This window comes from Syngnathus scovelli, chromosome 1 (assembly GCF_024217435.2).
Source record: "Syngnathus scovelli strain Florida chromosome 1, RoL_Ssco_1.2, whole genome shotgun sequence".
NCBI classification, from domain to species: Eukaryota; Metazoa; Chordata; class Actinopteri; order Syngnathiformes; family Syngnathidae; genus Syngnathus; species Syngnathus scovelli.
In genome coordinates, this window is record NC_090847.1 from 9,988,581 (window position 1) to 10,012,033 (window position 23,453).

The window sequence follows — 23,453 nt, forward strand, 5'->3', positions numbered from 1 at the left end:
CTCAGGGTGCCATTCCTCATTTATTATTCTGGGGTTAATTTCTAACTGTAGATTTGACTTTTGTCGCTCGGGGGCTAAGAAATTATAGTCTTTCACTGTGGTCATATTATAATAAGGTAAACTTTGGAACAAATAAGTTCCTGTTTGTGACTCTGAATTCTCCGTAGGTGTGCATAAATGATTGTCCTAATGTGCCCTGGTGACCAGGCAAGGGAATACTCTAGTCCCTGTCCTAAGTCAGCAAGGATGGACCCCAGGTTTCTTTGACCCTGGACATAATTGGCTGTTAAAAAAAGGTGGTTAGATGGACTTTTGTGCAGCTTGCGTGGAATCAATTTCTACCCAGTACCTTCACAATTGCACTGTGATTAGCAATCACTCCATTTTTTTGCCTGGAGTCATGAATGGACGGATCACATTTACTACTGCCAGTAGGATATTTCACGATGGCATTTCTTATTGGATTAGTGTACATTCTGCATTTGTGTATAACATTTTTATCATATTTTTACCCAAAGTTGTGGAAGAAGCCGACTTAGTTTGCAAATTATAACGTGGCGCAGTTTTGCATGGACAAATCTTGACTGCAGTCTTTTCTCCTGCCTCGGGCGACTATGCCAGCCGGTCCAGCTCACAGATTGATTTTGCATCAAGTGGGTGTTTTTTTTTACTGAAGTAGAGGTGAATGTCGCGCTGAGTGGCAAGCGGAGGAAGCAGTGGGAGATCCATTGGCCGACACAATGAAAGTTTAACACTGGCCTGTGGTCTTGTCTCGCAGCTGGAGTCAGATTATTGCCTTGGGCCAGTGGCCTTGTGTATTGACCAAGATGGTCTCCCTCACCTGCCAATTCCTAACTAGTTCACATGGATTTTCTTTTTGCCTGGTGAAGTCTTTGGAGATGCCCGTCTACTATCGATTCAAGCGCTCGCTGTTGTAGCTAGTGCACCTCTGTATGTGCTGCTTACATTTACCATTTAGTAATCCATCACAGCAGACTTTTTCAAATTTCTCTTTCTCATCCCTTACCAAAGGGAACCCCTGTGCCAATGATCCTCAGTCTGTGATCCGTCCTAAATGGCTTTGCTCCAATCCTATGTCCAGTCTGGAGGAAAAGGTCAGCCAAATTGAGCTGCTCGCTGTGGATATGTCAACAGCGCTCTCCGGCCATCTGCCTGTATGTCTAAAGTAAAATCATCACCTGCTGTACTTCACAGGACAGTCACAACACTCCTGTGAATTCACCGTAGTGCCAATAAATCATTGGATTAGTAACATGCTATACTTTGCTAAATTACAACCCCTGACAACATATTTTGCCTGTTCTATCGTGAAGTCAGTCATTGCAGGTTTTAATTCACATAATGTGTTGTTGCTTTTTTTGTGACACTTGTACAGCTATGAAAGTTTTACAGTAGTATGACTACTTTTAGCAGACTGCTTTCTCAATAGTTAACCTTGATGCATTAATGGAACCTTGTGGCACTCTTTTCAATGAAAGTAATCCAAGCCGCCATGCATGCACAGTCTATTTTATTTATTTTTTCTTTAAAGGACATTGGTGGATCTGTTGATGAATCTGTGCTGTCATCTTATTAATGCTCCTCATATACCCAGGATGCCTGGCATGGATTTTCTATCTTAACTGATTAAGCTTTCATTTCTTATGCTAAAACCTCAAAACAGTGAGGTTGGAGATGGCAAAGGAGAAGCTAACACTTGTCAGCCTGTAGACTTGAACAAGCAATATAGTAGACCTTGGCGGGATGCATGTCATTGGAACCCAGAATGCACTTTATGCACAGTGCTTATATAAGCCATTACAGCTTTTAACTTGATCAAAACATATTCATATATTTCCCTTTACCTTGACCAAGTGTGGTTATTAGAGTACTATTTTGCTTGCCAAGTACATAAACACTGTGCTTTTCAAATGTTCACTTCACTCGACTTCATGAAAGCCCAAAAAAGATCAAAAGAAACCTTGTAAACAAATAGCTAAACCTTTTTTTTCTTTGTTTATAGTTAGAAAAAATGTCATACTCAATACCAAAATAAAACAAATATTTTTCTGGACCTGAGTACAAATAGCGTTTGTTTAGATTTGCTGTCAAGGTGTTTGATTTATTGTGAAGTTATGACCTTACCATGACCTGTGTTCACTTGTCACTTGTATGTTAACACAATCCATTTGCTTGCAGCCTCGACGTAAAAAGTTCCCCTTTACTGAAACATCCATCAATGTGAAAGTGTGGCTCAAAGTGAAGTGTGACTGAGGGGAGGGGGTGCTATAGTGTTCACAATAGCACCGATTTGTGCATACCACATTCACACCAGAGGATTTGGCTTGACCTCTACAATGTCACTAAGATGCATCTTGGCAATTGTGTCGCATTGAGGGGATTTTCAGGGAGAAGAAGAAGAGGGATGGGGGCAGGATTGCAAAGTGAGCTGTGGATTTATGTGACGCTAACAGAGGCATTTATGAGGAGATTGCCACCCCTCTTTTTTTACTTTTCCAGCGGATTTGCTTGTTTGCCTCAGAAGCCGGTGTGCAAATATTAGCCATCCAAGTGCACCTGCTACAATTGTGCCACCCAACACCCTCCTTGCAATCTGGTTTTCCACCCCGCATGGCTATACACTTCATTTGTCAAACACACAAAGGAAGACAGAAACACAATGGACGTCCATTTTAGCAGCGACAAGCTCTTCATTGGTGTCCCGACAAGGAGTAAACACAGCGGTGACATGACTTCCAACGCTGGTGCTGCTGTCTTTCAATCGGTGCTGCATACTGAAGGACCGCTCAGTAGTAAATCTTCACAAGGTGCCCATCAACCTGACCCACAGATAATAATCTCATCTACACATTGTTTATGAAAATGCAAATTAAACAACGCTAGATGGTAGTTTGTTTTTCTGTATTTCTACACTGCATTGGTGCAACTTTATCTGTGTATGGGACTCTTTTGAGTTCTGCCAAAAAGTCCTGCCTGCCATATAGGATCTAAACCACTCGAGCGCTACCACTAATGCCCTCTTGGCAACTATCACTGCACTGCACCCACTGGCATTACAAACTGGCCAGAGTAAATACTGGCCAATCAGAGCTCATCATTTTTAGCCATACACTTGGAACATGGATTTCAAGACAGTGACCTAATTCAACACTTGGACGTAAACAACGGAATTTTGAGCTTCCAAACATAATATTCATAAAGCCTTGTGTTGCTTTGTGCAACATGTTTAGTGGGAGTGCTGTTTTTGTTTTGATAGACAACCATATTGTCACTACTGTGCACTCAGATAACACATTTATGTATGTATTTTAATTTTATCTGACGGCCCACATTCCATCGCCTCCACTCTCTCACGGTGATCTCGCACGTTATGACTTTTTTTCACACGTACCGTACACACATACACTTATATACACATACACACCTTATGGGTAGATAATTAATTCTTCACAAGGGCAGCCTTTCAGAAAATTTCAGAAAAGTCTTTGTATGTTACATTTACATTTGTGTTTATATTTTTAACGTAGCTCATAAATCAGTGGTCGTCTCCCAACCCAGAGGAAGCTGGTTCCATCCTCAGTCGTTGTGACCATGTCGAAGTGTCATTGAACGCCCAGTTCTTCCTGATAGTGTGTCATCAGTTAGGTGAATGAGGAAGCAGTGTGAAGTGCCCTAAGGTAGAAAAGTGCTATACAAATAGAGCCCATTTAGTGTTAAATATAATTAAAGCATTTTAGATGTGATATATCTGTGTGTGCGTGTGCGTGCGTGTGTGTGTGTGTGTGTGTGTGTGTGCGTGTGTGTGTGTGTGTGTGTGTGTGTGTGTGTGTGTGTGTGCGTGTGTGTGTGCGTGCGTGTGTGCGTGTGTGTGTGTGTTTGACTCCTGCAAACTCATTCTTGGTGATCAGAAACTAAGGATAGCATTGAATACCCTTGTCTATCGCGGATAATTGGTTCCAAGACCACCTGCGATGGGTGAAAATCCGCGAAGTAGTGTCACCCTCTCATTTTTAAACATACATACATTATTTGTGTATCAATGAATGTATATTAAACCATATAAATGCATATGTTATCATTAGAACATTAAATAATGGTTTAAAACATGTAAATACTATATAGATAGTACAAATGACATACAGAAAATAATGTATAAATAATATAAATATGATACGTGTGCGTAACATACGTAGATGTAACTAAATTATACATACTGTAAAAATGTTTTTAGAACTATTTTATTACTACAGTCGTCCCTCGTTATATCACGGTTCACCTTTCACGGCGTCACTGCTTCACGGATTTTTTTCACGGTGCATTGTGTTATGGCTTCAGATGAAAAAGACACTACAGAGCGGAGCCAGGCCGCAGAGGCGCACTATATATAGTACGTACTGATGATTAAAATGGTTATTTTACTGTAGTTATCTGGAAGAAATTGTTTTCTTCTTTTCTTGTTAAACAAATGCTTGGGCCTGAGAACAATTTTGTCCTTTGGTTTCAATGTTAAACCTTTATAATAATGGTAAGAAAATAAAGGTTTCTACTTCACAGATTTCACCCATCACGGGTTCTTTTCGGAACGTAACCCCAGTGAACAATGAGGGATTATTTTTCTAATATCATAGTGAAAATACCTTTTTCCTTCACCTGAGTGGATTAACTCACAAATACGATGATACACGCTTTTTAAAATCTATTCAGCTATCATTTTGTAATTGCAGTAGGGGAAGCCAGATGCCAATTAATTTGCCATAGATATGCAGTTACATGAACCCATTAATGGGGGTGTAAATAGCTTTAACTTTGTTTCTAATGTAATATAAACTTTAATTAATAAAGGCGGTGATGAAGTGGAGACTTATCAAACAAGCCTTGTGTCCATTTAAGGCCCCAAACCCTCACAAGGCAGCCTTATTAAAGCCCATTTCCTAAAGTGTTTACGAGCCCGCTGAGAAAAAAACTGGCAGAAATGCCGAGACATGAAGAAAAAGAAATTAGTTTGTGCAATTAGTTCAAATTAAGAGTTTTGAATCCAGGAGGAAGGACAACGGGAAGGCGTGAACTGTAGGAAAGGAGTCAGATAAGCTGGTGAGGTGGGTGGGAGGGACTGCTTCACCTCCATTTGTTTGCCCCCGAAGAAATGAATAAGGACCCTGAGGCACACAACTAATAAAGATACTCATAATAAAAATATGGTTGGTAATCTTTGGAAAGGGCTTAGACGTGAAGTCCACCTACCTGCAAGAGATTTTACCTTCAAGAAAAAGTTGTGTTTATGTCATATTAGGAATGAAAAGTTTTGATGGAAGAAACCAGCTTAAAGTATTCGGACTTTGGACGTTAGACTCAATTTGAACAATATAGGGAGCTATATTTTCAAAGTTAATTCATGGCCACTGACCCAACACTGATTTAAGATCAACATGTCATTATTTGTTAAGATTTAGGGTTTGCCAATTGGTTTGATAGAGAGATAAAAATGGTAAACTTGGAAATGTTACTGATAACCTTACTTTAGAGACAATATTCCATGTACTACCATAACATCAACATATACAGTGCGTAACAAACATATTTGACCACCACTACAAATTTCTTTGAGAACATCCACTGTTCTGAAGTGCTCCAATTTGTACTTTGTCTATTTCAGTGAGCTTTCAATGTTTTACCATTTGAACAAAGTGGAGCCGTTATTAATCGAGCATTCCGTGATTAAATGTTATGCATTTATAATTTAATAATAATATTAATGATTTCAATAATTTAAACTACATTGAGATTCTGGAGGGGAGGTAATAACTCTAATTTGACGAGATAATCAAGAGACATTGTTCTCTACTCCGGAATTAGACGACCAATACAATTGTAAACCAATTGATATCACTAAACTATTTTAGCAATACAAATTGAAAAGATCCTAATACTGGTATACAAACAATTATGGGAGAAAAAGAAAACATATTTTGATAATTACCCATGTTGTTTATTTGAGGCAGCTGTGGTTTAAAACTTGCATTGCTTTGGGTCTAATAAATGCTTTAATCACTGTACATATATTAATAGTTGTCAGCACAACAGCTGTGACTCCATTTGGAAAACCATGTATCAAAAAGCCCTTGTAAATGCAGGCCTGCTTGTCAATAAATAAAATATTACAGTTTACTTTGACAGTGACCCAGTAAAAACTTGGTTTGAAAAGTGTTGGTTGAAGACTCTTTTTAGGTCAATTCCCAAATCTTGCTTTACATACTGCATACATCTTTGTTTGTAGATGTTGTTTGAGTCCAGCTTGGTTAGAAGTCCACAAGTGGGACAGAAAAGTCTAAAAGCATGTGTCAAAGTCAGTGCCAGAGTGTGTCTGTTTATGCATGCGGTTAAATAACTTAGAGGGAGATCACATGCCACTGGGCTTGTGTTTGCCCACAGTTCATCCAGCACTACCTAGCAAACAGCTCACAGTGGCCAAAGCTAGTGCTCTTGCTTCTAATCAGCACTGACACTGACTTATTTGAAGTGTGATTGGAGTCTCTGAGGCATCAATGGAACATCAACTCATTTCAGACACCCTGTGGACATTATGCTTACTTTTCAATTCAAGTGTTACTGGGCACTAGGCACGTCATACATGGCTCAAATTATTCAGTGCACTCCCTGGTTCGAGCATCTAGGCCTTATGGCGTAAAGTCAAGCGGACAATCATTGAGGTCCTTAATGCAGTCAAGACCGAACAATGTTTAGTGCGATCTACTCTATGCTCCTGAGAATTCAACATTCATCCATCCACAGCCACATTGTTTCCATGGAAGTCAGGCCAGTGAACAACATCAGTGGCTTCCTTTATTTTCTCATTAGGAAAACAAATAATAGTGGGCTAATGGTAATGATCATTTATGACAATCATATCGCAAACTGCTGAGCCTAGCTGAACCCTGTCATTGAGGAGAACAGCAGCACAGAATATGTGAATCGTCACTCAGATGTGTAAATATGGGGGGAAAAAAAGTGCCCTGCAATGTATTAAGGACAATCTTAGGTTTCATGGAGACCACTTTAGTGGTGATTAGTATTCCAGTAGAAGTTGACATGCAGTCAGACAACAATGATGTGTACATTTCATCCATGATTATGTTATGGGCAGCAGATCTGCTCCCATGCTCGCCTTCAGTGTCTCACGAAATTCTTACAAGCATTATTTTATTGGTTGTTGAGCTACACATATCAATATGGAGAACATATTTGAGGTATTTGCCAGTTGACAGTGACAGTGTTGTGTAGTACAGTACTGGTTTGAATAAATGTTGTAACTTTTAATACTTTTGAGTGCAAACGCTAGAGACTAATATCATTTAGCAGACCAGCGTTGACCTTTTTGGGGTTCAATGACTCTGACTTTAGGATTTGAATGCTGTTCACGGTGGATCTTCAAGCAGAACCTGCAGGCTTTAACATACTCACATCGCCAGAATTCCGCATAAAAATCACCTGGTGACAGGAAGCAAGGCCCCTCAGGCTTTAATTATGATTTTTTTGTGTAAGTGAGGAGACAAGGAATTATACAGTACTTTATGTGTCTGTCCTCGATGATTGCCAAGGATAAACCTATTGGCGCCAACAAGCGTGGATTGGAGCTGCCTGAAAGGGAAAAAAGTCATTTTACCCCCTCCTCCTGTCCTCATCTCTCAAGAAACCTTGACATTTTCCAGCATAGAAATGTGAAGTATTTATTAAGTCCTTTCACGCCTTGGCAGACAAATTGGATCAACCTATCGGTTAACCTTCCCTAGAGGGGTAGGAGGAGATAATACGTTAATGCATTTAAAAGAAAAAAAACAAAAACTACAGGCACTTTTCATACGTACACTTTTTCCTTTCAAACTACGTATATATATATATATATATATATATATATATATAATGCTGTGCATTAATGTGTCATAATTCATTCACTTATTCGACTGGGCATTGCATGTTGATTTAAAATTTTGTGGACTTGGATGAGATCTGTGGCGTGACTGAAAGGGCCATTTTGTTTACATGGTATTTTTCAGTGCTAGTCTTATGGGGAAAATAGCACAAAATTAACAGGTCTGCTTGTACTCAGCTGGCATTCAACAAGTAATCAAATTATTTTGGTGGCTTCTCCTCCTTCTAGCTAGACATTAGTAGAAAGCGGGATTTATTAATAGCGAGTGGGTTTTTGGGACAAGTTGACAAATGACGAGCGGTAGTACCAGTTGCTGTGCAAATAAAATGGCAGTTTTGTTGAGTTACTGTTAATGTGAACCTACTATAGTAATATATCATGCCCTGAGATTGCAAATACAAATGTTGACTGTTTGTCTGGCACTGATCGTCCTATTTTTATCTCCTCTAATACTAGATAATGAGACAAATTGGAAAGGAGGTGGGCCGCTTCTCAAACCAGGGAAAGAAAATATGTAGAGTCGAGAGAGGGCAGATTGTTTTCTGTCATCTGTAAAAAGTACTGCATTCTACCCTGTCAGATAAACCTCAAAGCAGGACGGAATTGTTCTTTTTTGTCACAAAGTCTAGAGGTCACGTTTGACATTCTAAAAAAGTAGTTCAGCATCTTTATGCCAGAAGTTATATGAGATGAGCAGTCCCCTTTAAAGTCAAACATAGGTTCAGACAGACAATCAAAAAATAGATGTTTGACCTCATATTGTTTTGTTTTTGTATTTATCATCAACAAAACCATTTGTGATGTCCTATTGCAGTGTATGTATCATTTATTTTTCTTTAGCTACTTTAGACGTAATCGGGTCACATTTTATTTCCTAGCCTGTCAACTCCAAAATATGCTAATGCAGCCGCATCTTCACTTTTTAAGCCACACACACTCGTTGACATATCATCAGTTAGTGTAACACCTCTTTTCTATGCACATCCATGCGCATCTTGAGACAACACTCACTGTAACATATGACTTACTTGACGAAATAATAATAAAAAAAACATATTTGAAATAAATTCACAATAATTCATGAAACATATAACATTTATCCTGAGAAAAGAAAATTATGTCTCACAAGCTTGGTGTGCATATATGTAGCTCATGAGATGGGCTGACGACCAAACGCTGAATTGCATTTTAGGTACCATTATTTTACCATCCTTTTGCTTTTAAACATGGTACTTCAAGCAGTAAATTATCATGTTTCAATTTATCTGAAAATACAATGTGTGTGTGATTATTTTACCAAGCTGCCATTCCTTTCAATAGCTTAGATATTGATCAGATGATTCGGCATCATGATTTACACCCTGCATGCATTAAGTTTAAAAATACAGATTGCCAATCATGCCTTGACTGTGTTGAGAATGCTTTGTGGTTTGGGAAGTTTTTTGTTTTTATTTTGCTTAAACAAACATGCAAATGTGTAATACTTAAACAAGGCTATTATACCGTATATAAAAATCTATAGAAGGCTCTAGTTTTCACTATTTGTGACCCTCTTTGCTCTGCATTTTCAGATCAGTTATAGGTGAAAATATTAAACGCATTCACGCACGCACTCTAAACCTGACATCTTGAATCAGCTTTTCCTTTTAGGCTTTTTCACCTAATAGCAACTGTGGTTGTGTATGTGTAATCTATCCATCTGTCCGAGGAATAGCCTTAGCGTTAAAGCTCTCTTCGTCATCCCCTCCTGGTGATATGAACCTTGCACCAATATTGTCTACCGAAAGCTTAACAGACACCGGCAGCAGCCTTTAGTTCCAGTGAGCGAGCTCCTTTCCCAGCAGAGCTCAAGAGCACTCGGGTCGCAGTGTGATGCCTTGGCAGAAGCGGACAGCGCTTCCTTCCAAATGATTGGCTGCCCGGATCAATCCATTCGCTGCCCTGGGAGCACGTCTAATTTGAGAGGAAGAGTCAGAGCCTTCCCACACTCCCCTGCCGCTGACTGACAGCACACAAGTGCCGTGTATGGATGCAGGGCAGATTAAAATACACTTGTTAAAAGCTGCAGGTCACTGACAGTGTTCAGGGTTATTGATTCGAGAGATTGTTTTATTTGCCTGACATTGTTGTGCGTTTCTCCTTACACTTCATTTTCTCACTTTTGAATGAATAAGTTTTCTCTGTGTCAATTCTGATTTTATTACCTTGAGGATATCGTAGAAACATGGATACAAATGAGTTATATGAAAATCTCCTCAGGAATGTCTGTTGATCTCCAAATTCAAGATTCAAAATTCAACCTTTTCCAAAGCAATTCCTGCCATCGGTAGTTATGGCAATATAATAAAGATTCATTATATTGTGATTAATACATATGGTAAAACTGTGGTCATTACCAAAGCAAAATTATAATAATAACTTTACAGGCAGTGTGTTATGTCACATTCTACTATTCTGTACGATTATTAAAACAACCTAATCACTGCCGCCTCAATAAAGTTATTAAACACTCTTGATAAATGCCAGATGAGGTGAACATAAAGCAATTGTATAGCCATTGCTTACAATATAAATGCATAAATAAACAGAACCAGATTCAAACACCTTGGAATCTACTGCATGTAGCTAAAATTGTCTAGCTCAAGCTCATCTGAATGTTTGTATTCAACCTAAAGTATGTTTTTGGGACTGTCAATGGTTGCTATCATTCCCACTTATCTATTTGTTATCCCAGTTATCAGTTATCACCAACATGATGATGATTGTAAAGTTGATAGTTGTTCCACTCCACTGTGTGCATCATTTTGTTTACCTTGAGTGATAGAGGCAAAACGCATCTTTGAGATTCTCTGTTTACAAAAGTCCAAAGAGCGGTTTAATTCCTAAACAGGCTCTGAGAAAATTGGGGAATATGTTTTTCACATATCATGTCACTCATATTTATATGTTGTACCACAATTTGACAGACAGTTTGACCGACTGAAACTACATAAAACAAATTGGAAATCTCTAAACTTTTGACTCATTGACATAATAACACAATTTCCTTTTGATTGTGGCCGTAGTCTCATGAAAGACCCAAATCAAATCCCAATGGGGTTCTGTTGGACTTAGATGCAGTGATTGTGGGGGCCATTTGGGTAAAATTACCCCCTTGATGTGTTGAAGCAAGCTGTCTGGGGTAATGTTAGGTATGTCGATCCTTATTCAGACCAGATGTCCGAGGAGTTGTCATGCTAAAAATCCACCCTTGGGATCTTTTGTTCAGACACTCGATGGACCTGAGGCTCTTCCATCTCTCTCTATTAGTCCAAGGAACAACACATGACATCAACTATGGGAAATTACACTGCATTCACCCTGTGACACTACCCACACCATGGCAATTTATGTGGAGTTTAGAACATTCAAATAGTGATTATCCAGAAGGTCTAGAACAACTGAAGCACATGCAAGTGAGCACTTTGGCACAAGCGGCAATGAAAAACTCTCTTTAAGGAAGAAACCTGAAAGAAAAAAATGTGACGGTGGTAAATGGCCATATGTCTTGTTCAGACAAATCTAGTAAACTGATTTTAATTATATTCACAATGTGGTCAAATGTGATCAGAACGATCATCGTTCCTTTGATTTTGCACTGATCCTCAGTCCAGAATTGTTTATCATCCTTGTCAGTATAAATATAGTACATGGCTGCCTACTACATATGCTATGCAAACTAAACAATGTTATAGAAACTATTACCCCAGACAACTAGTTTGCAATTATATTCCAAAAACCATATTGCCAGTCTGTGTTACTTTGCCTTTAAATATTTTTAAGGTCTGTCATCTCTTGAGTTGATTCCAAGGGCCATGGTATCAGTGGCGTTTGGAAGTGTACATGTGGTGCTATTTATCTTGGTAATGCCTTGTGTTTTAATGGACGTCTTATGGGAGATGCTGCATGGAAGGCAACCGGTAGGCTGAATGTGGGCCAGCAGAACATGTTGAACGTTTGAATGTGGGAGAACACTTGTAATCGCTAAATGTCCAGAGGGAAAACCTCAGTCCAAGACCCACAAGGCATAACATGCATGCCAATTGATCCTGAATAAGCCAAATGTGTTTTTGCTGCCGTATTCACTTATTTTCCCAACATAATCCTTGTTAATTTGGTGACTATATTTTGGCATGGGGGACATTTCTACCTCCCCTTAGCTAATAAGAACTGTTACAGGTTACAATTCCAGTCACTAGATAATTTTCCTTAGGTGCTTGTTTGGCGTTACTTTTGATCATTCCGTTTCACATGAACATTTGAACACACACAAAGCAAGAAGAAAAAAAGAAATACATTAAAGCATTTTTTTCTTTATCGCAAATGTGCATGGCCAATAAAGAAATAATGAATTACTGCCTCGAGGCCCAAATTTTGACCATAAATTAGCTCTGCTGAGCTCTGTGAGACTGCTTGATTAAGTCCTATTAATACACCATATTTTACATGATTTAAAACGCCTTATCTTTTTGCACACAAAATTTTTAATACATACCTTACTTGCGGTCGTAATGCTCAAATGAAATCAACCCATGCTGTTTATCTGATCAAGAGGAGAATGTGCCCTTTTGAGTCAATAAAATATTGTGCACATCACAAATCACCCTTTGCTACACTATTGTTTTATGGATAATTTTAGGGATTATTTTGCCCAAATATAAATCTGTGCAAGTGGGAATGGCTTTGTTGTCGCAGTATTATATTCGAGCCACTGGGCAACTTCTCCAACACGTTCAGATATTGGCAATGACGGTGGTCAGATGTTACTGGTCATCACTCTGTGACAGGTTAAGCTTGCTGGCAGAATAATAATTGGGCGGGTGTACATATTTTGGCCAAAATACAAAAAGTTTTGTGAAGTATTCAAATGATTTCTGATTATTTACAAATGTGTTTTTGGACTACCGTGTATAAAATATCCGTGCTATGTAAGCCCTAAACGTGTGTGGAAATGTAACTAGCCAGCAGACCGAGGATCATGATTGAGTGTGTACATTACTGAAAGGAACATATATTCAGGCGAGATGCACAATGGACCCTAACCTGAATTTTTAGGGGCACTAGCAGAACATTTGGGGGTGCACATTCTAAGTTATACTTATATAGTATGAATGTAAAGTCATTGTTTAGAGTGAGTGCAAATATGATCCGCAATACGATTTGATTTGTCTTATCTAACAAACTACAATTATTTAAGAGAAAGTAAGCACTATCGCTGTTGTTTATTGTCTACCATAGTTATGTGGATTCAGCCCAAGACCTGTCTCACTTCACATATTTGCCAATCACAGTGGTCATTTGCCATCTCACTTCCACACGCATAAGGCCGCCCACCTTCTTCTACATTTGTGTTGGTGTCCTGTCATCTTCTTTTGGAGTTTATGTCGGTCAGTAAAGCAGCTGATTGGTGCATAATGACCAACAACTGAGCTGAATGTCCTGAGTGTCATTTTGTCAACACAAATAAATCTAAGTAATGCACTGGTTGCACGTGCGTGAGCCAATGAAAACCTTTCTCACACTAAAATTTTATAGGCACAATGTGACCATTTAGGCGCTGTTGATAACGATACCATATATTTTATTACAATAAGTGCTCACTACTTATGAAGTTGTTTTGTATAGTACATTTGGTTTGACAACCATTTCAATGATAAACGGAGTACTTCAGTGGCCTACAATAGCGTCAAGCACTCATTTTCGGGAGCAAAATATGACCTGCTGGTAATTTGTATGAGGCACACTCTTACACACATAATAGCACAAGTGCGTGCCTTTTGGCAGTACTGATTTGTGTAAATGTTCCCCTCCCACATGTCACGTGTTGACAGTGAGGCATCGGAGCGAGGCAGGTGCCGTCAGCACTGCTTCATCTGGCTGCCCAGGAGATGCTTCCTCTTTGATTGTTTCTTCAAACATGAGATGCTTGGCGCTCGGGGAACATGTTGTTTGTTCTTGATTTCTTGGGAGACTCCTCCTGAGAGACCCTTCCTCTTTCTTCTAAGCAGTTGTTAGGATTATCAACAAAATATGCTGCTAGTCCCACAAATTGATGCAGAAGAGCCCTCTTTTGGGATTACATTGTGTTTCTGTCACTTTTTCATTCTTCCACTATATGTCTATAAAAGTGTTGCTTCCAAAATATTTTTAAATTTAATTTGAATGTAATTAACATTATAAATATTGTTTTGAAGCATCTTCATTGGCAGCGCCATGCTTCCTCACTCATACTCTTGGAGAGGGGAAATGCAATTGGCCTTGAGTTGTGGCCTGGTACTTTCTGGAAATACTAATGCAATACCCGCCCCCCTCTCAATAGTGAGGAAAGATCCCAAAGACGAGACTGACGACAGAATGACACAGTTTAAGAAGAAAGCAAAGGAGCTTCGCATTTTGGACCCCAAGACCGCACAGAATCTTTGTAAGTATATGTCCATGTTTTCAACCATCATCTTTAATGTTTTTTTCATTTTGATTTTTTTTCGGCATCCATGAACATCTCAGATCAAATCCTGGCAAACAGGGCTCACGACCTCTTACTCTGCCCTTTAGGATCTTGTTTCTTGGCAGTTGTTAACAGTCACCTCAAGCATTTATGGATTGTGCACACTATCCGTCGTTTAGCATTTGGGAAATAGATTCTTATCATAAGTGTGCCCTCAGGCTACATGTTAGCAATTTAAATCGCTGGGGGCCTAAATTGTTGGGTTAATGGTGTATTTCCTCCACACCCCGTGGGTACTCGTTTGTATTACTGTGGAAAGAAGCTATTTTATGCATATATAGAACACTACAAAAATGCACACGCCACCTCATGTCCTTATTTTTGCAGTACATTTTGTTGTCCCTTCCAACTTATGAAACCGTTTGGCAAATTATCAGGCTCTGATGAAGACACGCGAACTAGACATATGTTCACAGCATATGGACAAAACAGGTGTCGTGCATTCGCGGCTGCGACAATGCTCCGTTTTGCCAATACCATCGCTCATTGAAATTTAAAGCAACAAGAGGTTTGGACCCCTCTAATGACAGTTGGCTTTTGCGATTTGCCATGTGAAATTAAAGCTTGTTTGGCATACAGAACATGGGGTCCTTTAATGGAGCCCCCTCAACCAGCCATTTAAATGTTTAAGGACTACATGTTCTAGTTGAAGTGACAGTGATTGCAATAGCCAGCAGTCCATAATTAATGCCACAGTTGTCAATGCCACTAGGGTACAATTTGACTAGAACTAATGTGTTGTGTTCTACCTGGCATCACAAACAGCAGTGATAGTGTAGAAGCAGCTGAACCAAAATGGCATCTTTTAATTGATGTTACCCAGGGTGAATACAGTGGTTACTTTAACCTGGAATCACCTGAAACTCTCACACTTACTGTGGGAATCACATTTAAAGAGAGGAAAACACCTAGTGAGTGGAATATTTCTACAAATGATGGCCCAGGGCATTTAATTACTTAAACGCAGGTGTATAAAGGCGTATTAAAGAGGGATTTTTCAAAATTTTTTTGTCAAATGCGCTATGGGAGGAAATGGTCGTACCTGGAAAAAACCCACACAAGCATGGGGAGAACATGCAAACTCCACACGGGAAGGCCCAGAGCCGGAATCAAACCCGCAAGCTATGAACTGTAGATGTTGAACGTGCGGACGTGCTAACATGTGCACCACGGTATCACCCACTTACAATAAAAATAACATGATAATTATCAAAACGACTATGATAATTATAAAAACTAATTTGATATAAGTGTCATTAAAATACGAATTATGTTTTCAGAATACATGCAATAGCTCGTCTATATTGTCTTTCAGCTCCTGTCACTCTTCTGAGCAGACAAATGATTTGTTTTTTTCCAATCCCTAATTCTTTACAGTTAAAACGTCTTTCAGACTTGTCGCTCGCTCTCATTTAACTCTGAACTAAACTTCAGCCTTACAGATGCCATGACAGCTCTATGGGTGATCTTTGTTTTGTCAACCACCACACATGTTGATTTTAGGCATAGTGATGTAATAATAATAATATCGACTATAATAATAATATCGATTGCAATCGAACAGTAATATCGATTGCCAAAAGGAGAGAGTGTTTATTCGAGGTCTGGTTATTATTAACCCAAACACACACACACGCGCACACACACACGCACACGCACACAAACATACTCACGCGATTCTCAACTGTAATACTTTGTTCTCACGAGTGACATGTTTGTTTTTTTTTTTTTTTTTCTTTCTTTCTTTTTGGGGGAAAACTGACGGTCCAACAGAACAAAAAGGAAATTGCGTTCTCTTCTTTCTTTCCGTCTCAACAGCAATTTTCTTGGGCTCGTTCCGCCTGCCTTATGAAGAGATCCGGGAAATTGTGCTTCAGGTGGACGAGGAACGACTGAGTGAGTCACTCATCCAGGTAAGATGGATATTTCGCAGAGTGTGTCCGTGCTCTCCTTCCAACACATAGACATTTTATTGCTCCTAATTAGGACATTAGTGTGGTCAGGGCAGGCAGGGGAGGAGATGGAGAGCCACCATGCCCCCCGCCCCCACTCCACCTGCATGTGAAGAATACAAAACAATATAATTAATTCATATATATTATTATATTTTCCATTTGAGTTGTCTTTTTTTATTATTATTTTCTTCGTTAAATCCAATAATAGATGAATTTTCATATATCCCATTCATTGACACAGGCAGTTATTGACAGGTGATGTACTGTTTTGCTTGGAGTTGTTTGAAGCATAATTAAAACATTAAAGTAAATATTTCAAAATGAAGACCAAAATTGCAATACAGGCTACCGGTAATCTTCTGTTCAGATTCATATTTTTATATCTGACTCCAGAGGAGTCCGTTTCTCACCAGTTACGAACCTCACGGCATGCCGTTGTCTTAAAGAGCAACGTATTATGGGAGTTTTGCATGTTTTGTTGTTGCTAGGATACAACTAGAGTTGATTGCAACCTATCAAGTGAAATTGCACAACTTTGTTATTGTTGAGCAAAATGTGTTTGTTAGCTGCTTTTCCCATTTCTGATCTTGCTTTTGTATTGGGCACTGTGTCCTCTGCATGTGTCACATGCACAGATCTGCACACTGTTTAGCAAGATTAATTTGGCACGCCCGCGACCCCCGTGGGGACTAAGCGGTTCAGAAAATGGATGGATGGATGAATTTGGCAATTTAGTTTTGAAATGCTACATGGCAATCAATGCTTTTGCTTCCATTATGGCCATTCAGTCTTTTCTTCACCTGGGCTTCTGCTTCCGCAAGCAGTCCCCTAGCTTTGTCCCTTTCCAATTTAACCGAAACTGTTGACCTTGTAATAGAGTGTCTGCTGCGAGCAGTGGCACATTTACACGAGAACAGATCAACTACAAAAACAGGCCAAGTTCAGCAAGTGAAAAAAAAAAAAGTGTTTTTATTGATCTGACAAATTTCTGAAAAAAGGCATGTCATAGAAATGTTTTTATGACACTTAAGAGCAGGTCTAAATTAGGAAAATATGAAGTGACCTTTAACTATTTCTATTAAATGTGGAATCCCAAATATTTTAAACAAATGGTGCCTGGTCTCCACGAGCTTGGCGACCCCATTTAAAATGTGCTATGATCTGCGTTTGGCACAAGACGGTCTCCTCATTGTCCGCTGGACCTTGGAGACCCCACATTCATTTTCTCATAATGGATGATGAAGGACAGGGCTTGGCAAAGTCTCCACAACCCCACCCTCTTTTTTTCCAGCCTTTTGTCTTAAAGCATGATTGATGCGCTTGCTAAAGACTACTTCTTTTTGCCCAGTTTTTGCTGTTTTTGGTGTTTCTCAACTCAACACAAGTGTGCATGTGGGGTAAAGGTGCATCATTGTGCACTTCAAACTGTCAATAGGTTTAATAGTAGCCTATCCACCGAGCACCCCTACTGGGTCTTTGTTGAGTTGTGATAACCTTTAATTTGCTGGTAATCGAGCAGAAAATAAAGATTGAACAGTATGAGACTGCTTTGCAAAGGTGAAAGACAATTTAGCTGTTGAACTTTTCCCTACTTTGAGTTATTACGAGGTGGAAAGGTGCCAGATACTCCTATTGTGCTCCTTCAAATGTTGCCATCTTTAATACCGGTTGCCTACTTTTCTTGAACACTCATTTATGCCAAAAAGAAGTGTCCAAATCAAAACACTCACAAATTGGTTAAAGTTATAATGTAGGTTGCAACAAATCATTTCACAATTATTCACAAAGGATGCAGCATATTCTGTTATTCTTAAAGTATCTGTAATCGTGGAATTGGCTGGATTATATGGAATTACAAATACACATGGACTCATGGTAAAATCTATGTTTGCATAGTTGTTGACCGTTTCATCACTGAATACCAAATCCATTGACATGGTTCATTGACTGTACGTTTCCAAAAAACACATCATAATAGTCCAACAAATGTCCAAAGTCCAACTTGATCATAATGGTAAATGGAGTGTACTGATGTAGTGCTTTATCTACACCAGGTGTGTCCAAACTTTTTGCAAGGAGGGCCAGATTTGATAAAGTGAAGGGGCCCGGGGGCCAATATTTTTTTCAGACATTTTTTAACTACAGAAATGTCATGCAAATACATACTGTTATGAAACAAATTTCATTGTCCCAATTGTCTTTATTTTTTAAATGACAAAATAACCAAATATGAGCCACTCAGGCAGATGTGAACAACTTTAAAAAACAAATTCTGCCTTTCATTCATATCTGAAGAGTCAGATAACATTGAACAAACTGTATGAAATAATTTAATTTACAAGAGTTTAAAATTATTTTTGCCTCATGAACATTTTAAACAGGACTTATAAGTAATGCAAAGTTGTCTGTTATTATTAAAACTTAAAACAAGTGAATTTTGCTTTTGTCATTTACAATATTTTTCAGAAAGTAATAGTTTGTGTCACGTCTACAGGTTCATAACTTCAACAGTATTAACATGGCCACTTCATAATATTTAATATTAAGTAATTTTTACTTTTGATTTACTTTTGACTCACAGCCCCACGTGATGAATCGCTGTTGTGATGCCAGTTCAGCTGGAGCTGCTTCACTTTATCAGCGCGGTCACTCCCTGTTAGCTTGTCGTATGTGTTAGCATGTTTAGTCTGATGGTGTCTCTTTAGGTTGGAATCCTTAAACAAGACAACAGTCTCTTTACAAATTAGACAAACACAATTGCCTCGATTTTCAGTGAAGAAGACTTGTAATTCCCATTTCTCTTGAAAGCGACGGCCCTCAATGTCAACTTTCCTCGTTTTCTTTGCAGTCACCATGGCAGAAATGAGCAGAGAGGGCTGGTGCTGCCACCTTTTGGTTATAGGAGGAATTACAGTTTCAAGTTTCATGATTTTTCGTATTCAGTTTGACAGTGCAGGCGGGCCATGAATAATACATTATAAGACCGAAGCTGTGGGCTGTATGAAATATGACCGGGGACCGGATTTGGCCCGCGGGCCGGACTTTGGACATGCCTGATCTATACCATATCTTGTCTAGAGCCCTTTACCAAGCTTCGTACTCACTTTTCTTTTTTTCCAAAACAACTTGGATTGTAGATATGCAGCTGACGTGAAGCCACATCAACCTACGTAAAAGGTTATCTTTTTCAATAACTAACTTAAACATCAAGGATCCCTTGCCGTATACTGGCCAATGGCATAACGCAAGGTGTTTTTTTCCCGCCCATGGTAAATTTATAAATGCATCCGTGTTCTCTTATGCCTGGTAGCTTGCGCTAAAATAAGATAACCGTCTGGTAAATAATCCCCAACTAATCGTCTGGGAAAACCTGACAAAATCACTCATCACCCATCTCTGTTCACTTCAAAACTCTTGCTTGTTATGTTGCGATGAGAGTAACCTCCATCAGCTCTGTGACAAGCTGGCTGGGGAAACTGATTAATGAAAGGAACAGCCAAAATGGAAGGAATCGAGGTAGAGAGGGCTGTTCGTAATGCATCTAAAACTCTGGGACTCAATCTTATTATCCTCCTTCTCTGGCGACATGTCTAATGTAATGATTTGTCAGCAGAATGTGGCAGTGCATTGGCCTTGAAGTACCCCCACAATATGTCACCCTGGCAGAATGGATAGATAGGAGTTGATTGGCTCTCCTTATTCTGCATTAGGGCCCATCAATGCCTCCGAGATGATGTACCCATGCCTGAATGCTGCCAGACAGACTCTCGGGTGCTTGCCATTCATCCAAACTCAATTTGAATGCCTGCAATTCCACATATGCTCCCACCAAACCTCCTTGCCATCCCTCCCCATCCAGCCTGTGTACAAACATATTTACACTACATGCAAATGGAACGAATATGTCAATTATGCCCTCTGCCTCGGGTGCACACGGCCAAATTGTGTCATTTATCACCCAGGCGATAAATATGGGGTAAGGTTCGTGTGTATGGGCAAACTGGCAGACATTTGTGTGCAGTCCCACACACCCCTCATATCTCATTTGCCGACAAGATCTACCATGTCGGTAGACAGGGTCACCTCTGTGTATCAGGTCAGCTCTATCAAATACACAGCTTACATATATAACATCATACATGGCTAAGTAACGTTAAAGTGGGAAAGGTGTTACCAGTCTGATCGTCTGACACTTATCATTGGTGGAATACCAATCCTATAGTGTTTGTGTTTCAGGGAATTGCTTGAATTGCATGGTCTATCTCTCCCATTGCTTTTATTCATGGCATGGCCATGCCAATGACCTTGCTATCATGTCATTATTTTCTGGACTGCTTCTGGACTGCTTTTTTGCTGAGGTCCCTACCTTTACCTGTTTTTACTAGTGTTATTTTCTTTTTCCCGAGGTGCATAATCCAACATGGTTTCGGTTTTATAGTCAAGTCTCACAAGTGACATACTTTCTGACCTTTCAATAATGCACTCAATTTCAGTTGAAATCAAGCCTATAAATCAAAGCTTAATCCTCAACTGCTTGTGATCTTTTCGGGAAATCCATCAACTTAGCTTTCTGCATGCATCTTATAAATCAAGCAACAACTTCTGGGGACACTGCATTTCTGTGATCACCGTGTCCGAAAGGTGCTTTATTTCAGACATTTCCGCGTCACATCACTGCTCATCTCAAGACTGACCTCAGCAAGCGAGACCCAGTGCAAAGTTAAATGACAGTAATATGAATCACAGCAACTCAATTTTCAAAGTTATCACAACATAAATGTTGACACCCCATGCACAAGCATAAGATCGATACGACTCCATCAACTGCCACACAAGATTGCTTACCTCATGTTTACCCAGACTGGTTGAGCCGGCATGGGGGACTCGTCACTGAATGTTTAAGTGCCCTGTTTGGACGTGCATGTGTGGTTGGTGACCTAATCCTTGTCAGTGGATGATGTTGCCCTTGGGGCTTGTTTTGTAGGATATCAGAGTGGGCTCTTAATGTTTAATGTTTGCCATTGTATTTTAAATGGCCCCCACCTGCACATCTCCTTTTGAAAAGTAGAGGCTAATGACTAGCACTAAACCACATCTCTAAAAGACTAATCCGGATTTCTGAAGTTTTGTGCAAATTGAAGAACAGAAAAGCTTCTCACATTTCTTCAATCTATTCTTTCAATCAATAAAACACTTGTTGGCATAGGCGCTAAGACAAATTATTCTTCAGTTGTCATAATAATTAGACAATGGATATCAAAACTCTACACACCCCTGTTCAATGCTAAGTTTTTGTGTGGCAAATCAGTGAGATTGTATGGTACAGAAACAATTAATGGATTTTAGGGGTTTCAATCGCAACCTCCCTAAAATCCACTCATAGCTGGAAAGTTAGAAAACTATGAGTTCCAATTGTTACCAGGTGAATTTGACAGATGGTCCACACAACATCTTTTTTTTTTCCTCTGCCAGCTAATATGGGATAAGCATAACATACATTTTGATCATTGTTTTGAAAATTTGCCTTGAAAACGATGGTGTGTGGCCCATTCATTGTTGCTTTCAGCTTTAATTACCTTTCATTAGTATCTTTTTGTTGTGTGTTTGGCTGTAAAAATGTGCAAATCCTATTCCAACATGTGTGTTGACAATTGGTATGGGGCTAATAATTTGACAAGCACACAGGGAAATGTGTGTCACTTTAAATGAGACTAGCCTACAGTCTCCAAGGAAACCATCACGGTAAAATCCATCGACAACAGCTGGCTCACAATGCTGCCTGTAAAAATTATTAAGTAGACATTGACATTAATTACATATAAGACATAAAAGCAACCCACTTAGGCCAAATGGAGAGGAAAATAAAAGTCGCAAGACGTTTTACAGTTTTACCTCCTGTGCTACCACCAAAAAGTTCATTCGGCTGACAGCATCCTCTTATTAGCATGTATGAACATGACATTCTGACCACTTGTCATAAATCTCATAGTATGAGGAATGCCCTTTCACTGATCTCAGTCAAGCGTATTAAAATGATCATTTGCGTTGTAATTGTGCTAATCCTTGCTTGTCTGAGTTAATCTACTCTTGGGTTGGTAAGATTATAAATGTGTGAAAAATAGAAGACAAACATTCAAAAAAAGGGGGTGGGGCGTGACACAGCATATAGTTCTAACATGCTGGTTGTGTCACAATGTCAGTGAAGGCTTGTCAGATTACGGACTCACCTTTCCTCGCTTCACCTTCACCATGGCAACAACCTTTCCCGCCGAGTCTCACCGGAGCCTGTTGCACCAGTCTCACTTGTTGTTATTGTTTATCTCTCTTGTCAATCATTCGGACATCTCTCATCCATATGTATGCCCCCGCCCCACCCAGCTCCGTCCCCCAGGCTCCCTCCCAACCGCCCATCATTATACCTAGTTGCCCATTGGCTTGCAGGCTCTGGGCCGTGCCAGATTTTGTTCCTAATTGTAACAGGTGATTGCAGCATCTTGGCATGTCACTGAACGTCACTTGCATGATGTGCAAGTGCACATGTGGGCCATGGCGATAAGTATGGCTGTGCATTGGTCCTGCTGGAGTTCGCCTTGGGCATAATTAGGGGTTATTTTGGCACAGCATGCTTCACTCGAACAATGCTAATTTGATAATGGCATTTTAAGTAGATTGTGCTTATTTGGAAGCTTAGAGATACATGAGGAGATGAGGAGAAACATTTTTAAAAATGGCATCATATGCAGTGTCCATTAGAGGATGGCAGCCATGGCCCAAAGTCTCTAATGCACTCTTGAGTGATCACACAAACACATGTGATTCTGTGACAGAACAAATTTGGCTTTTGCTTTCAAACTAATGAATTGCTATCACCATTTTGGATGCTTGTGTTTTGTGATTCACTTATTAAATGTTCAGACATTAGCAATATCACACGAGTATGATTAGTCGACGGCATAGAGCAATCTCAATTTGATTATCAAACTTTGACACGATGCTCAGCTCACAA

The 23,453-nt window shown here is 39.5% G+C and overlaps 1 protein-coding gene and 1 long non-coding RNA gene across 7 annotated transcripts in view; one reads left to right on the plus strand and one right to left on the minus strand.

Moving 5' to 3' along the window:
- Nucleotides 1-23,453, plus strand: part of diaph2 (diaphanous-related formin 2) — a 334,433-nt gene that overhangs the window by 168,675 nt on the left and 142,305 nt on the right. For all 6 annotated transcript variants that reach the window (XM_049746603.2, XM_049746754.2, XM_049746826.2 and 3 more), the window contains 2 exons: nucleotides 14,307-14,408; nucleotides 16,311-16,405. In XM_049746603.2, coding sequence (XP_049602560.1) covers nucleotides 14,307-14,408; nucleotides 16,311-16,405 — 197 coding nt within the window. The remainder of the gene's footprint in view (nucleotides 1-14,306; nucleotides 14,409-16,310; nucleotides 16,406-23,453) is intronic.
- LOC125990355 (uncharacterized) lies at nucleotides 16,062-19,362 on the minus strand. Its single transcript, XR_007488901.1, has 2 exons — nucleotides 19,027-19,362; nucleotides 16,062-16,547 (listed from the first exon to the last, which is right to left on the minus strand). It is a non-coding gene; the product is annotated as an uncharacterized lncRNA (long non-coding RNA).